Genomic DNA, 15,426 nt, shown 5'->3' with positions numbered 1-15,426 from the left:
AAATAATACTATTTTATAATCAATAGCTTCTAGCATATAGTAGTTCTAATTAACATATAAACGTGGAGTTGAAGTCGGATGGGCGTCGGACGATGCTATTATGCCACGCAAAGCGTATGGCTATCTACCTCCTACACCGTTGTTCACTATGCAAACAGGCACACCAACGTTCAACAGTCTTGCAGGGCGCATCTTATTTCTGGGCTCTACCAACTCTCAGCTACTAAGGAGGCGGTGTTGCGTCTACATTTGACCCTTTGATGGCAGCAATACTTTTATCCATGTTACATAACCTACCTGCCTGCTCCTCAACTTGCCCCCCATCAAAACTCTAGCTGCCCTTATTCACTAAGATAAGTTAATTAATATCCCGTAAAATGTGGGTTAGTTAAATTTTACGTGACCGGTGTGTGACGCATGAGTGCGTAAGAGCATATTGTTTCAGCCAGGGGAACACCAAAAACGGCTTTACCTCTCCCATCAGCTACTAAGTTAGACTTTTATACTGCGGGTAATTAGACTCATTAAGATACACTCAAAGATTAAACCCTTATATTGATGAGACCTTTTCTACTTATATTGTTTCTTCACGTTACAGCACTAGGCATCAAGACCTAATAACTTATGAATTGCTAGAAAACTAAGAATATCTATTAAAACTCCTGTGTAGGTTATGCAACGCCTCTAACTTAGAAAAGTACGCGAATCATTGATGGGAGAGCCCCTTGTCTTATACAAACTCAGGTCCAATGGCTATATTCCAACGAGTAATACGACCAAAGTTTGTCGAAGGAAAAGATATTTATTGACAACACTTCTATTAAATGAAGCGTGACTCATCTAGTGTTTTTGGTGATAACCCCATATATTATCGTATCGACTAAACAGCCGCCCGCAGGCATGTTAGGACATAAGCGGATTATGACTTGTTTATATCGAAATTTGTCTTTTACGGGGGGAAAATCTATGATAGTAGACTAATTACCTAGTATCTGTTTCATGCGACAGGACGCAACCAGGGGCTTTGCAAAAGTATTTTTGAAAGAGGGAAGACCGTATATGGTGCAGACAAAAGATAAACTTCTAAATTGTTCAAAGAAGTGACCGACCTTGCATTCCGATCCTCGAATTGCCCTAAATGCCAAGGTTAATTTGATAGAGGTTTCGGATTTCATTGCGGTTAATTTGATAGAGGTTTCGGATTTCATTGCGGTTTGTCTGCCAAGTAGCAGTCCAAAGATGAAAAGTCAAAATTGTACACATACTCATCTGTTGTGCTTGATATCAGGGGCCGGTCTCGAGCGAATTCATTAATAGCCGGTATGACGATAGCGGTGGACGTTGATAGTGAGCAACCTGGGCCACCCCTTTTGTCCCTAAGATTGCCATGTCAAGAGGATTTTAAGTGAGGATCTGGACGATATAGCTATGCTGTAGGCCTTTGATTGGTAATTACTGTGGTGGTAACCATTCTGAAGTACGATGAAATGTTGATTGCTAAGTGGAGGAGTTGATTGTGACTCTAGCTGGTAATGTTGGCCCTACCTAAAGCGTTTACTAAAACAAGAAACAGGATTTTCACATAAGGGGTGATAATAACGTGGTATTAAAGGTGAGCGCATGAAAAGAGCTCTAGAACTTGGTTGACTGAAACGCTTGGTGAGAATTATTGATATATATGTACTTTGACCTTCGGAAGGGGTTGAACTATGGAGCGTACTGAGAGAGATCGTGTGCTTATACAATTGGGACGGGCACAGCAGCCTACAAGAAGAACTAAGTTAAAACTCTATTTTTATTTTATACTTACAGCTTTATAAGTAAAATCCCGACTTTTCAAGGTAGTAATAATTTAAATTAGAATGCATTTCTATAATCTGAAAAGTTTTCTATTTCTAAGTAGGTATAACTATTCTATACTTCTTTTCTAAGACTTATCCCATCAACTGCGGGTGGGCTACAGGTACATTATGAGCCACAAATCGGTCCATAATTTCTCCAAATTCAGTGGAAAATAGGTATGGGGTTGGAAGGGAGTTTACACTGTCTGTTCCTGAATGGCTACAACCCCGCAGGCTATGTACCTGTAGCCCACCCGCAGTTGATGGGATATTGTCACAGTTCTTCCTGCTAGCACGTGGCTACAACAGGCAGAGGTCGGAACCGTGATAAGAACAGAGATATAAACAGAACAGTACCGAAGTCAAACAAACGGTTACAAGGCAAAAATCAACGATGAATCGATAAACGTAGGTATAAACAGTTGGTTCTCTTCTTAACTGAGCCTACTGATGATAATGCTGTCGAGGGTGTCTCTTATACGGGTACGGCCAGCACGTGGAATATCACGTGCCCCTGATAACTATAAGTAGGCTTTAGTATATTAATATCTAATATTTAATAATAAGACAGCTTACTTATGCTCCTAAAATATAGAGATCTAGCTGCTTATCCTTTACTTACCTGTGGCAATTTCCTATTATCGAGTGCCGAGAAGACCAAGACTCACTTATAATTCAGATGGGACAGACGCCTCATCGGACCTACTGCTCCGCTTAAACAATCATAGCCTGACAACTGACCCCCACGTATCCATGTACTCAAGTATCGATATATCCATGTATTCACGTGCCTGCAAGTGTCTAAACACCTATCACAGACTTTTCAGAATAAAGAAATGTGGCGCTAAGCCAAATGGGCCACACTTTACTTCATTAGGACATATAAGCGAGGAATGTTATGACCCGCAGACACAACAAGTACCACGAAGTACTTCGTACTGTAGACTTCATTCAAAGTGCGGCCAACTTTCAAGAAGCTAACCACAACTTCGACCACAAGCAAACACCATTTTATTACTCTCTTTCATGATTATTCAGAAATCTGACCTTTAGAAGTATGCGTACTTTGGCAAACAAAATTTATCCCCATCTCTATTCAGACTTGGTCAGGGCTAATAATTCGACGGCCCCCAATGGCCTAAAACGGTGAAACCATCGCCACCTTGCTGACCTCGAACTTCTGCCTTAGTCAGTACCACCTTGTTTATAGGTGGGCATACATTCCATCAAACCTCAAGAGTGATAAGCTCTACTCACTGCGTAGTACTGACCATGGGTTGGCCGTAGGGCTATACACACTTGTTTAATCGTCTAAGGTATGGTTGCAAGCGCTGCAATAGGAGGCACCCTTATTTAACTAAAAGTTGCCAACACCTCAACTTCAACTCCCATGTCTGACAAGGACGTAAACACTGACCCATAGCCTCTATTATTCATTTCATTCCGGACGTCATGCCACGGTGCGATGCGGAAGTTCTGTATTCATCCTTATCTCGTATCAGCTAGCTTCAGCTGGACCTATACGACAGAATCAAGCCCACAGTCATACCTAGCTGAGGAATTTCCTTAGCAACAAGGAAGAGCAACACATCTATTGTCGGCCACCGTTCATAAGCCCCGACTATACTCTAAGGAGTGGGCGTCGAGAGACCACGCCCTAACGGGAAGAGCTTGCCTCCATGATGAAGCTCCGTTACAATATCATCTCCAACGCTCGCCCTTCCCCAGGCATACACACACACACACACACACACACACACCTTCGGACAGACAGATGGTAGCTCGTGATCACCAGGTGACGAAGCTCGGTCGATCAAACGCGTCGAGGACCAGCTTAGTGAGTATTTTATCTCACCGGGCTTTCCAAACGCATTCTAAAACCCCCTTCAGATATTGTCTATTCGGGAGGTACAGCACTCCAACATGAGAATGACTAAGGTAGTTCGAGGTTCACGTACCGCCTGATCCAGGTTACTCATAACACATCCCAACCGCTATCAATCAGACAGAGAGAGATAATGCCGTTGCTCAAAAGCCATATGTGTTACCGTGTTATGTAGCACGTCCACCATCCCAAGGAACCTGGCCGCCGCCGCCCTTGCCTCGCTTCTTCGTCCTCCTGGGCAGCCCGCCCGTCTCTTTATCGCGACCATGAGCCACTCCGCTGCCCAGGTCCTCTCCCCGGTGACCGTCATTCGTGTCGGCATCACTCCTCGCGTTCTCATCAGCACTTGCCAGACCACCTCCGACAATGTTTTGCGGGATACCTTCGTCAACCTGCCTACTCTCCCGCTCCTCGAACCCGTGCAGCCTGATCATCTAAATCTGCGCTTGTATCGATACTTGGGCGAGTCTATCTCTGTATAGGCTCGCTTTACGCTGTACGTCGTAGTATTGCTTATTGATGGTATGCAGCTGTTCCATGTAATTTTTGACTGACGCCCGCAGCCGGTGCCGTTCGTCGTTGTCGTTCCAGCGGTCTGAGGCAATCACAGGCTCGGTCTCAGGACCGTTGATCGCAGTACGCGCTTCCCGTGGGCTGGGGTATCTGTTGAGGATCGGTATGGCTGGCATAGTAGGTTGGTCACGGTGCGACTGTGGACGGCCGTCATCTGCGTCGTTGTTGGCGTTGCGGAGGGGGAAGCACGATTGTGTCGAGAGAAAGATATGTCTCGGGCTCAAATCCCGAAGGCTCTGGTCGCTGCCGAACGCGCCCGGCATGTCGAAGGGATTCTGACTGCCTCTGCCTGTGCTGCTAGATCGGAACGGATTGCTACTGTTGTTTGCTTCCACTCCCGTATCAGTGCGTTGTTGATGTTGCTGCTGATAGTCGGGCAGTGGGTGTTGGGCGAAGCCACCGTTGGCTGGATAGGCAACCGACCTTCCGGGTGAGATCAGTTCATCACACCTAGAGAAAGGTTGGGCGGCGGCGGCGGTCGGTCGGATAGCCTCCGCTAACCTCTGCTGCTCAGTGAAGTAGTTAAATTGCGACCGAAGCTCGTCGGCCTTTCTGTTGAGCAGCTCTGTAGGAATCTCTCGCTCATCACGGGGCAAGCTCGAAATGTCGCTGAGGTCCGCCGCCATGACATTTCTGGCGCTAGGACTGCCCGAGAATAGAGGGGCGGGTGCCAAAGAGAAACCATGACGAGATTGGCGAGGTTGATGATGAGGCGGCGTCTCTGGGGCCTCGAAATGTGAACTCATCGATGGACTAGAAGAAACAATGGCCGTCCAGGCAGCAAGCCAGTCGTCGTACGTACGCTGGTAGTCGGGGCTAAGTTGATCGCGTTGTTTGCGCCTCGTGATTTCTAGAAACCAGTCGTGTTGTGTTTTGAATAAGCTGCGAGGAACGAGGGTCATGCTGGGCAACTGCACATGCCGTGTCGACGTGGTTGAAGTAGAGATAGATGATGGATGGTGAAATTGATGAACGGAGAAGTTGATGGATAGAGAAGTTGGCGAAACAGAACAGGATAAAAAAGAGATAGAGAGAAGAGAAGAAAGGAGATCGAAGGGCGGGTAGAGGAAAGACGAGTCTGGCCTCACCCCGGGCTAGTCCCGTGATGAGAGGAGCAGTTAGAGACATTTCGTTTGCTTAGCTCCTATATCAAACGAAATTTCACAGTCATCTTGTGTACTCATCTCCGAAAAACAAGGCTTTGGGTATGGCAAAAAGATTATAAAGCTAAGTCCTAATGCGCCAGCACGAGACTTCTACTAAGCCGGCGCCACCCCAGGCGGGGGAGGAAGATGAGGCGGTAAGTTCATATAGCTCACCAGAGCTCTCTTATTCTTTTCCTCCTTCTTCTCCTTTTAGTATTCTTCCTACTTCCAAGGACCTTAAAGCAAGACGAGGCAGAGGTAAATGCTAACCTAATACCGTTCTAGCTTTCAGGCGATCTCATGTCGTACACGTTTCGCGGTCAGCTTCTAGGCAAGATTCTGAATGATACCCGCTGTAAACTGACCTGGCGGGCTTCGGACCGGTTGCTGATGAAATCATTCCTCGCCTACTTTCGTCTTTCCGAGACTAGCTTAAAGAGACTGCTCTAGCTTGATACAAATCGCCGTTTGATATTAAAGCTAAGTCTCTCCGACCTGGTACGTTTTATGAATATTGACCTCGATCTGGTCTTTCGAGCGGCTGTGTGGCCCGTTATATGTAGGAAGATGGTGTCGAGTATGATAAATACACTTAAAAAGAACGTAAAGGACGGCGTCCTGAGCGTGGTCTGGGATTATAAGCTAAACGAGAGCGGTATTAGGTGGCCCAATCAAGTAAGGGATGCTTGGATCCATGAGAACTGGTGGGGTGATGATGAAGCGGTTCTCGTGGATGCTGGTCCCGAGATTGACGATGCGTCCGTTGCTCAAAAGGTGATGGAAACCGAGGCCTTGAGACAGGGCCAGGCAGGCGTGCAGGAGGTGAGAGTTGAGGTGGAAGATGCGTTGCCGTCTCCGGAGCCCCAGCAAGCAGGTGTGTCTTTCGGACATCTTCAAGCGCGGTGCGACAACGTTCGCCGCCTCGACCTGCTCGCGATCGAAGTATCTCAGGCTGAAGCGACAGCTCATATTGACCTCATCGAGCGATTCGTTGCCGGCTGGGCGCACACCGAAGGCAGTGAGACGGTCCCGGTCCCGTTGCCTCTCTCAGTCTGTATAATCCTTTTTCTGGCCTCTATATTCCCGTTATTGCTGCTGTCTTTGCTGTTAAGCCTGGAGACGGAGGGTATGCCGATCGATATAGCGTCGGTCGCACCGCTAAGTCAAGCCCAAAGCGCGAGGGCGGAAGCCTTTCGCCGCCGAGATCAAGTAGTATAGTAGTTCGTCAGCGACCTCGATTCTGTATGGGAGGCTTCCGTTATTGAGGAGAATGATGCAGTGCGTAACCTCTTTTGGTATTGTCTGCTCGGTCTGGATTCGTGAGCACAAAGAATGAGAACAGCATGAACCTCTTTAGAGCTTGAATTGAATTCAAGGGGCAGCAGTATGAAGGGTCAATTCAGTATGGCACGTGTACCTATGAGAATAGACGAAGTCACGCAACTAATGTATATACGCTATACAAAAACAAAGGAAGATGACACTACCTTCGCTACCAACTTAGCCATTAATAGCGATGATGTGGTCAACCCCTTCACGCTCGTTTTCATCATCAACGTTAGGGACAGCGGAGGGTCTTTTCGGGCTCTGGAATATGGCCATGAGACCCTCAAGGTTTTTATTCGCAAAGAAGCCTTCCAGTTCGCGAAACAAAGCCTCATTCTTCGGTGTCCTTATGGTGCTGCTACGGCAGCGACTTTTCTCGTCCAAGTCTGGTCTAAGTTCTGACGGCCGCGTTTCTGGGTATTCTTTCCGCCGTCGCTCTCGCCGCCGCTCACGTAGGGCCGCTGTCATGGCGTCGTACTCGGCCTGGAGGCTCGCCGCGTAGACGCCCGCATCACCTTTGAGACTGACGTGCGATATTTCAATGTCGACATCCTGCTGTGGACTCGAAGTCTGCTTGACGGCGGCAGATGTGAAGTTGAGGCGGTAACGGCCGGCGTCTATATCGTCCAGGGCAGCCGAAAGATTCAGGAAAGACGAACATGCAGCTGCCACGCTAGTCGCGACGAGACCTAATGCTTGGATGGCAGAGAGGAGTGAGTTGTTCCGGAGAGAGGCGAGCTCCATGGCGGCGGCGGCCACGTCTACAACTAGTTCACGGGAAATCTGGTTGTACCAAGACGCACATAGTCAACGGATTTGTCACATCTCTGAATGTGATATGGGGGCTGGGTAGGAAAATCCAAGGGACTTTTCAAAATCAACAAGGCTAATCAGGGCCACACGAACCTCTTCTCTAGTCCTCCTCGTGCTACGGGATCCAAAAGACCACCACCTCGGCTGAGGAGTCGAGGCGGACATGGACCGGCTGGAGACGATAGCAGCAACGGCCTCAGGGTCGGACCCGGCCAAGACGGTGTTAGTAGATAATCGGGAGAGGAGCTCATCAACGGTAGCCGCAAACTCCACCAAGTACCGTACGAGGGCGAATGTATCGCTTTCGAATTCGAGGTTAAGATCAACCACGTCGTCAGCCTCAGTGAAGGGGTGTTGATTATTTGGAAATAGTGGTTCGCCATCCACGTCGAGTGTCGGCGCCTCCAGGATAGCGAAACGGAGAGCAAGTTGGGATGACGCCCACGAAAGGAGGAATGCCGTCGTGTTATTTACCCCGTCGAGATAGAGAAAGTCGGGGGAACATGCAAAATGCAAGTAGCTGCTTATAGCTGGGCTTTTGCTTTCGAGTTCGGCTTCAACTCCAGCTCCGGCTCCGTTTCCGGCCCTGGCTTCGGGGGTATGGCAAAGGCGTTCCTGGGCATAGTCGCACGGTCGGCAAGTCTGAAGCCTTGGCTCGTGCTGAGGTCTCTGGTGAGGTCCAAACCAGCTTTTGCGAACGAGACAAGCGAGCTCGACAAGACTATCGTTCCCACGCCGGGGTTCGGCCTCGACGCCAGCCTCGGCGCTCATGTTCATGAGGGCGGCAACGGTGGACAGTCTGCTGACAACGTGGATTGCGGCAGCATCGTCGAGAGCCCCTCTTCTTCCCAAGCCTTCCGAGTCGCGTAGGGACATGAAGACGAGGCGGGACTGATCTACGCGCCGGAGAAAGTGGTCGCAGAGAAGGGTAATGGCGTCATTCTCGCCAGCGCCGGCGACGGAGTCGAAACCTAGCCACGTATCCAAGGCACCACACAGTTGGGTAGCGACGTGCTCGATATCGTTGAGCACCGGTATCACTAGGTCAAGCGCCTCTTGCTGGGAGTAAGTTGATGAGAGGCGACGACGCTGCGCTTGGATCATTATCTCGTGGAGAGCCAAGATGCGGGTGGTTTCGGTAAAACTCAGTGTATATCGACGGCCAGCGGGTGATATGACGACCGATTCTGTATTATTCAGGCCTATGGAACGATGTGTGTTACTTGTGCGGCGCAATACAGGCGGTAACCATACTGGGCTACCGATGCCAAAACCACTGCTGATGGTGACGCCAATACTGACGCCAACACATAGGCATACGAGACACAGAGACAATAGCGCGTACAGATATAACGATCGAGTTCGGAACAGACGCCCGCCGTCGCCATGATGCGATTGACTGGAAAGGTCGATGATGTCGGGGATCTCGTGAATGTAATAGGGAGGTGTTGGAGAGGTGAGGGAAAGGGGCGTCGAAGTAAAGGTTAAGAGTGGAGAGGCGGCGAGATGGACGGATAAGGGAGCGTCTGAGCAGACGAAATCGCTGTGGAAACAAAGCTCGAGGGACTGCATTCGTACTCGCTGCTGCTGCTGTTGTCGTTGTCGTCGTTGTTGTTGTTGTTGTTGTTGCTGTTGTTGTTGTAGACGAACATGGTGAGGAGGATGATGACCAAATCGATGGGCCTCTGCCGGATCAGGGGCTGCATCGGAATCACTGGGGGCATCCGAAATGGAACTATGGGCTTCCTGATCGTCAACGGGGATGAGGACAGAGAATCGCATGGCTGTGAAGTGGTCGTCCGGGTGAGGCAATAAGGACGGGGCGGGAGAACAAGACGAGGTCAACGGCGACATATTGTCGACGAGGTCGAGTTGTGTTGCTTGAAGAAAGTAGTGCTTCGCTTCCTGACCACTCTATTTTCACTATGCAGCATCCCTTGCATACGAAAAAGAAGCAGTTATAAACGTGCTAGTACCTCGGCATTGAGCCCAAGCAAACAATTAATTCATATACGGGATGGCTAACTTTTTCTCTGGCATATGCCCTTGGCCTCCCGCTCCGCCCGTGTTCCGCGTGTTGTGAGAAGACCCAGCAACAACATATTTAGCCTAGTCTTTCATTCCGCATCCGCCGAGCGGGACGATACACCTGCGCATACCATTCATAGAAAGACTGTCTTCGGCCGTGGCCCTCTTCCACCAGCCATCCCTCCTTGTCGCCATCCTCTTAGTTACTGTTGTGGCTGAATGCTTCCTTTAACTCCTGTTGCCCTCGGCCAAAACGGTTGCCAGTTCTAGTGCCAGTACCGGCGCCGTCAAGTGCTATGCGAGAAACAGCGGTCGTTAGTAACGTATTAACTGGTGCCGTGTTGTGATGGGCTTGGGATTTACGCTCTTCTGGGGGCTGAGCTGGTACGAGAATTGGCGTGTTCCTTGAGCTTCGTACCTCACCGGTGTCGCTGGAGCTCAGAGCCGGGACACGGTCTCTAGAGGCTATCTCATCTCGGCTCACAATGTCCGTGTTGTTCATGTCCGTACCTGTTATCGTTGTTGTTTTTGTCCCGGAACCCCCCTTCTCAAGTTCATCGTCTTTGGGTCTCTGTTCATCCTCCACTTGTTCGTCACCCTGATCTTCGTCGCCTAGAGGCGCCATTTTCCCTTCATCAACCCATTCCTGCCGCCATCTCTTGAAATGCTTCTCTAGCCATGTCACCAACCCTCCTCTGTTGTCCCACGACGGCAACCACGGCTCCTCTCTGCTGGTTTGATCCGGCTGGTGCTGCCAGCCGAGATGCTCTAGGTATTCAAAGCCTGGATCTAGCTTCTCCAAAAGCGTCAGAGCGCTGTTCGATGTACCAGCGGCGTTTATTTCCTCACGTTTGCGCCAGAGCATGCGCGCCCGTTCTGAACGTAAGCCATCCTGATTTATCTTTGCGTTTGGCGTCTTTGTTTGCTCTTGTTGACGTCTGTGCTCGGCCGCGAGAGTAGTGACATAACCTGGAGCGGAGGAAGTGGCAGAGCAGGTTAGCAAACGATTGGCTTCATCGGAATAAATATGAGACTGATGGAAGGGGAGGGGAGGGTGGTCTGGTTTGGGTCTGAGTAGAGCCGCGATTCTTACTCAGAGAATCCGTCACTATACGGGTGCGTAGTCCGTACGCCATCTGTTGTGGTTTTCGCTGGAAGTTGGCTGGTGCTTGTCAAGTTCTGCAAGTTTTTACATCGTCGTGAGTCCGAGGTTATTTTGATGGTCTAAGAGAAGAAAGTTATACTGTCCTTTTCCAAGCGTTGCTTAACGTCTTGTTCCCATACTTAGTTTGGTCTCAACAAACTACACTCGGTAATGTTTTCCCAGTGTTTTGTTTGTTTGCCCACACTCTTTTGCGCTTGGCATACATCCGCCCATCCTCATTGCGCCTGTGCTTTCATGGAGAAACTGTAATCACTGTACCATACCGATAGGGTTTGCTGGATAGCTTGTTGCTTGTGCCCAAGTAGTCACTTTTCAATCACGTTAATGTTCGACAGAGCAGGCGGCACCAGAAAAGCCATGTATTCCATCACCGCGAGAAGATGAGAAGAAACATACAAAAGGGGCTAATGCAACTAGATACGATATCGGCGGATATAGGCGGCCTCCAAAACCTCTCGGTTTTCTGAAGTTTTTAACAAAATCACACAGTCCAACCCATCTCTGCCCATAGTTCGCCGCAAAGGCTGTCTACTACTTTAGCCCTGCTCGTCTAGCCACCCATCTCAGGCTGTACCTTTGTGAGAAACTCTGCCCTCGCACCATCGTCAAATATCATCGCCGCCACAAGGTTGCTTGTAGTGATGATACTCTTGGCGGCGGTGAGAGTGGTCCCTTGTTGCCGCCCTATTAAGTCTTTGTCCCTAAGTGTTGACGTCGTCGTCATCATACTCAACTTCCCTTGTACCCTGCCGTTTGGGACCCCTAGTCGTAGATCTGAGTCTCTGCGAGACAGCTTCAACTGCCCTGACCGTCACGCGAATCATCTGATCGTATAAAGGCGCGCCGACAAACGCCGCATCCTCTGACGGGTAGAAGGGAGGTGCTGACGCGTCCAGATTGAGAAGCTGAAATGGCGTCGGCGCGTTGTCTGGGTTCTCTGGGGTGACAGCTCGTAGTGCGTACAAGGCCGCACAGATCTTCATTGTTGAGGGTTTAGCCGGCGGGAGGGGCTCTGGCATAAGCCGGGGGCCCCGAGAGGTGGGAAGAATGAGGGGGACGGTGAAGACGGCGGCCACGGCAACAAAGAGGGGTATAATGGTATACAGCAGTCGTTGGCGACTGTACCATAATGTTGTCATCGCGGCCAAGGAAAACATGTTATGGACGATAGTTACCGGCACTCGTTATGAGAAAGAATTCCATCTTTTATAAGAGTTGCTCTAGCTTGGGTGCTTGGCACTACCTGGGGTATTCCCGTTGCTTCCATGTTTTGAAATGCACTGCTATATTGATCGTTTTTCTGGGGGGTGCCAGTATGTCATTAAAGGACTATGCTAATTCATGGTGTGATGTTATGTGGTGTTGGTGAGAAATGACAGGTTGGCCTTGTGCTCCAGCTCGAAAACACCAGGAACAATGCAAGTCAGCGTCAGAATCGGTAAGAGACCGTGGAGGTCTTTGACGGTATGGCTCAGCTTTGTCTTTCCAATCTAAGTTCAAAAAGTCGTTGCGTGTTTTCTGCAGTAGGTCTCAAACTTCATCAGATGTTGAACTAGAAACCTTACAAGGTATACCGCCATGCTCTACATCAAGAGTACAACCCAATACTTTGAGCATCTATAAATCTTGTCTCTATCGACCATGTTCCCTCCAGAATTAGCAGATATATCTTAGTAACTCAACTTACCCACAGCCTGCCGCCGCAATGCAACATACTACGGTAGCAAACATGATGGATCAAAGCTATGCCAGCGATAACAAACAAAAGCGTCTAGACAAGATAATACGAAAGGCGGAGAAGAAAATTCGACGGCAACAAGAACACCAACAACAGCAGCAGCAAACGAAACCGACCTCATGTCATCACCCTCAGGCTCAACTTTCTCAGATTACCCGAGACACATTGGTGGTGGAGACGGCGCTTATCGCTCCACACCGAGACTTTCATTTCTGGTACCTGACGAGACTCGTGATTGTCGGTTTCTCTGGATTCATCTGGAGACTGAGACGAGGTATGTGTATTCTAGCCGGATTGGTGATATTGCTGAGTTCGCTGATGGGCTTGTTGCTGCCACTTGTTCTCAATTCCTGGGAATCGATCTGGCCTATCCTATCTCTGGCTTCTTGGTCCCTGCGGGTGCTCAAAAGCCTGACACAGAGGCATCAAGGGGATCAAGGTTTACATCAAGAACTAGTCTCTACTATTGCAGCCGAAATGTCCACGGTGACCCCCTCGAGCCTCTACTACCATGTGGAGTATATGCATGAAAACATCCGCCACTTCCTTAATGAGGTCCAGCTTAGTACCCTCCCGCAAAGCCCGGAAGCGATTGCTGTCGGGATCGTGCAGAAGTCATTTACTGAGAACTAGCTACTATCACCCGCGGCCGATGGTAGCGGTCTGGACACAACGACTGCATCCCTGGAGCAATACCTATCGGCTACGGTGGATAACCTTGCGGATATAGAAAAACTGGAGGCGTCTTTTGTTCGCAAGGTGACGGAGATCCTCATCGCTAGTTACGAAGATACCCAGGATATAGCGCGGGTGCTTGCTGAGACAATCAGGGAGCATGATGAAGCCAGAGCAGCCGCAAATAAAGGGGGAATCACATACAGATTCCAGGCCTTTGTTGTCTCTGGGTGGACTACGGCGTGGGACTGGGTGAGAGGTACGTCAGGCGTCCAGCTCAGGGCCGCAAAGCGGCTGCACAGCTTTCGCGAACCCCTCCATGAGACAATTCGCGTCCATCACGAACTCTCCAACGTCGTCAATACCGGCCGTGACAGAGAGGTTCAAGTGGAGGCAGTTCTCTGCAAAATGAGCAAGGCTTTGCAGGATGCGGTCGTGTTCGGCGAACACAAGCTGGAGAAGGCGAGGCGACAGCTAGTCAACACGCATGGTGTGTCGGTGTCCGATGTCTCGGACAGCCGACGCTCAAAAGTCTATATAATGGGCCACGCAACGCTCAAGATACGTGCTATTGAGGCGACTGGATCCCTCTTGTGCATCCAGGCCAAAGAAACAGGCAAGGATTTGAGGTGGAAGTGAGCCGCATTCGTGGATTTGGAAAGAAAGTTGGTCCGTCTGAAAAGTAAGTTGGGTGTTCTAACGATGGAGAATGAATCCGGCAGAAACCGTGATGGCGAGCCTCCATTTGCTGTAGAGAGGAATCTCATTATTTTAGTTAAGCAGTTTATTGCTACTTTGGAGTATTTATACTTCTGATATAGCAGTGTTGGTTTTGGTCAAGGTTTGTTATGGCGGAAGAGCTTTTCTTCTGCCGACACATATCATGGGCAATATCGTGTTCATCTTTTTCTTCCTATGCGGCTGTCTGAGGCTCTCTTCTAGAAAAAATACTGTGCATTGAGATCAAGTACTCTTTTCTTATCGTTCATGCGCGTAGCCTCCTGCTTGAACCGTCCCAGACCAGCGGCGGTGAGAGGCATGCCGTTCGCATCTACCGTCGCCTGTGGGCCGGGATGTCTGCCGACCTCTATCGACAATCGATGATGCACACAAGGCACACGAGACAAACTGCTGCGGTTCTCATCCCAGGATGGCCGTCGAACCATAGCAACTGGTGATACAAGGTTCATGGCAGTCTAAATAATCATAGCCGGTGCGAGAGAGATTATAAGTTGGAAGACTTCCCGGTTATGTATGCAGAGGTAGTAGATTACGCTCTTCATCCGTTCATCCTCACTCATACACCATCATGAACATATCTTTTGATCTTTTTGATCTTGTCATACACCCGAAGGCAATGCTGGACTGGTAGGGGATGCCCACCAGCTTAGTCGTTTTCTTTCGGGTGCCACAAGACACAAAGAAAAGAACAAGAGACCAAAAAATCCAACTCTCTTTATTGTTCTTCCTTTCTCAAGAGTCAATCATCAAAACACCATTCAAAATCCCATCTTCATTCATTACTCTTTGCTTCTCACAACAACGACAAGAAATCACACGTCCTATTGTTTGTAGAACCACCATTTCTGGTTAAGCTAGGACAGACAAAAGAGCGCATCTTGAGATGGTTCTCAGACAACCTGGAACCAAACAACCATTACCAAGAACAATCGCAACCAAGGCGCTTCACCGCTCACGGAACCATCTCCTCAGGTGCCATTTCGCGATCGCAGGTGAAGCGTAATTATCACTGATATTACTATCAACTCAAAAAACAAAAACAAAAAACAAACCTCCACAAGATGTGAAAAGTTGTTTGACGGCGTTGGTTGTCGACCCGTGTTCCAGTCTGGCCAGCTGGGATATGGGTTGAAAACCAACGACTTCAAACTTCTCCCCGCTGAATCCTGTCGATGTCGAAAATCGGGATGGCGGGTTTCTTCTCTTTGGCTTCCTGGGAGACAGACTTTGTAAACTGCCGTGATGGCTCCGGACATCCGGACATCCGGACCCACTTTTCGCGGTCCGGCCGCGCAGTCACATCACGGCCTCGCTCCAACGACCGAGTTCTTAAGCAACCTTGGCTCCGCTCACTCACTGAAAGAATACGAGCCGTTTGTTTCCCAGTTGATGCTGCCCGTGCCGTAGCCGGTTACCACTTAAACATTGAGAGTCTCTGGCTGATGAAATATGGTAAAGGACAACCATGCTGTAATAGTTATGTAATCTGTTGGAGG

At 49.3% G+C, this 15,426-nt stretch overlaps 5 protein-coding genes across 5 annotated transcripts; all 5 read right to left on the bottom strand.

The window, feature by feature from the left end:
• Positions 1 to 3,893: 3,893 nt before the first annotated feature.
• Positions 3,894 to 5,201, bottom strand: CTRU02_215793 (uncharacterized protein; the record flags this gene model as incomplete). Its single annotated transcript, XM_070206572.1, has 2 exons — positions 3,894 to 4,160; positions 4,227 to 5,201. The coding sequence occupies 2 exons, from the start codon at positions 5,199 to 5,201 to the stop codon at positions 3,894 to 3,896; spliced, it is 1,242 nt and encodes a 413-aa protein (XP_070059739.1).
• An 885-nt stretch (positions 5,202 to 6,086) lies between these two features.
• On the bottom strand, positions 6,087 to 6,413 carry CTRU02_215792 (uncharacterized protein; the record flags this gene model as incomplete). Its single annotated transcript, XM_070206571.1, has 1 exon — positions 6,087 to 6,413. One exon carries the CDS (start codon positions 6,411 to 6,413, stop codon positions 6,087 to 6,089), a length of 327 nt encoding a protein of 108 aa, XP_070059738.1.
• A 531-nt stretch (positions 6,414 to 6,944) lies between these two features.
• CTRU02_215791 (uncharacterized protein) lies at positions 6,945 to 8,687 on the bottom strand (the record flags this gene model as incomplete). The annotated part of the gene is made up of 2 exons (XM_036733321.2): positions 6,945 to 7,553; positions 7,677 to 8,687. 2 exons carry the CDS (start codon positions 8,685 to 8,687, stop codon positions 6,945 to 6,947), a joined length of 1,620 nt encoding a protein of 539 aa, XP_036574952.2.
• A 380-nt stretch (positions 8,688 to 9,067) lies between these two features.
• Positions 9,068 to 9,307, bottom strand: CTRU02_215790 (uncharacterized protein; the record flags this gene model as incomplete). Its single annotated transcript, XM_070206570.1, has 1 exon — positions 9,068 to 9,307. One exon carries the CDS (start codon positions 9,305 to 9,307, stop codon positions 9,068 to 9,070), a length of 240 nt encoding a protein of 79 aa, XP_070059737.1.
• A 2,170-nt stretch (positions 9,308 to 11,477) lies between these two features.
• On the bottom strand, positions 11,478 to 11,759 carry CTRU02_215789 (uncharacterized protein; the record flags this gene model as incomplete). Its single annotated transcript, XM_036733323.1, has 1 exon — positions 11,478 to 11,759. The coding sequence occupies one exon, from the start codon at positions 11,757 to 11,759 to the stop codon at positions 11,478 to 11,480; it is 282 nt and encodes a 93-aa protein (XP_036574954.1).
• Positions 11,760 to 15,426: the final 3,667 nt, after the last annotated feature.

This window comes from Colletotrichum truncatum (genome assembly GCF_014235925.2).
Source record: "Colletotrichum truncatum strain CMES1059 chromosome Unknown Contig_0020, whole genome shotgun sequence".
Lineage (NCBI taxonomy): Eukaryota > Fungi > Ascomycota > Sordariomycetes > Glomerellales > Glomerellaceae > Colletotrichum > Colletotrichum truncatum.
Note: the sequence above shows the minus strand (reverse complement) of the source record. Positions and strands in the feature narration are given on the sequence as shown.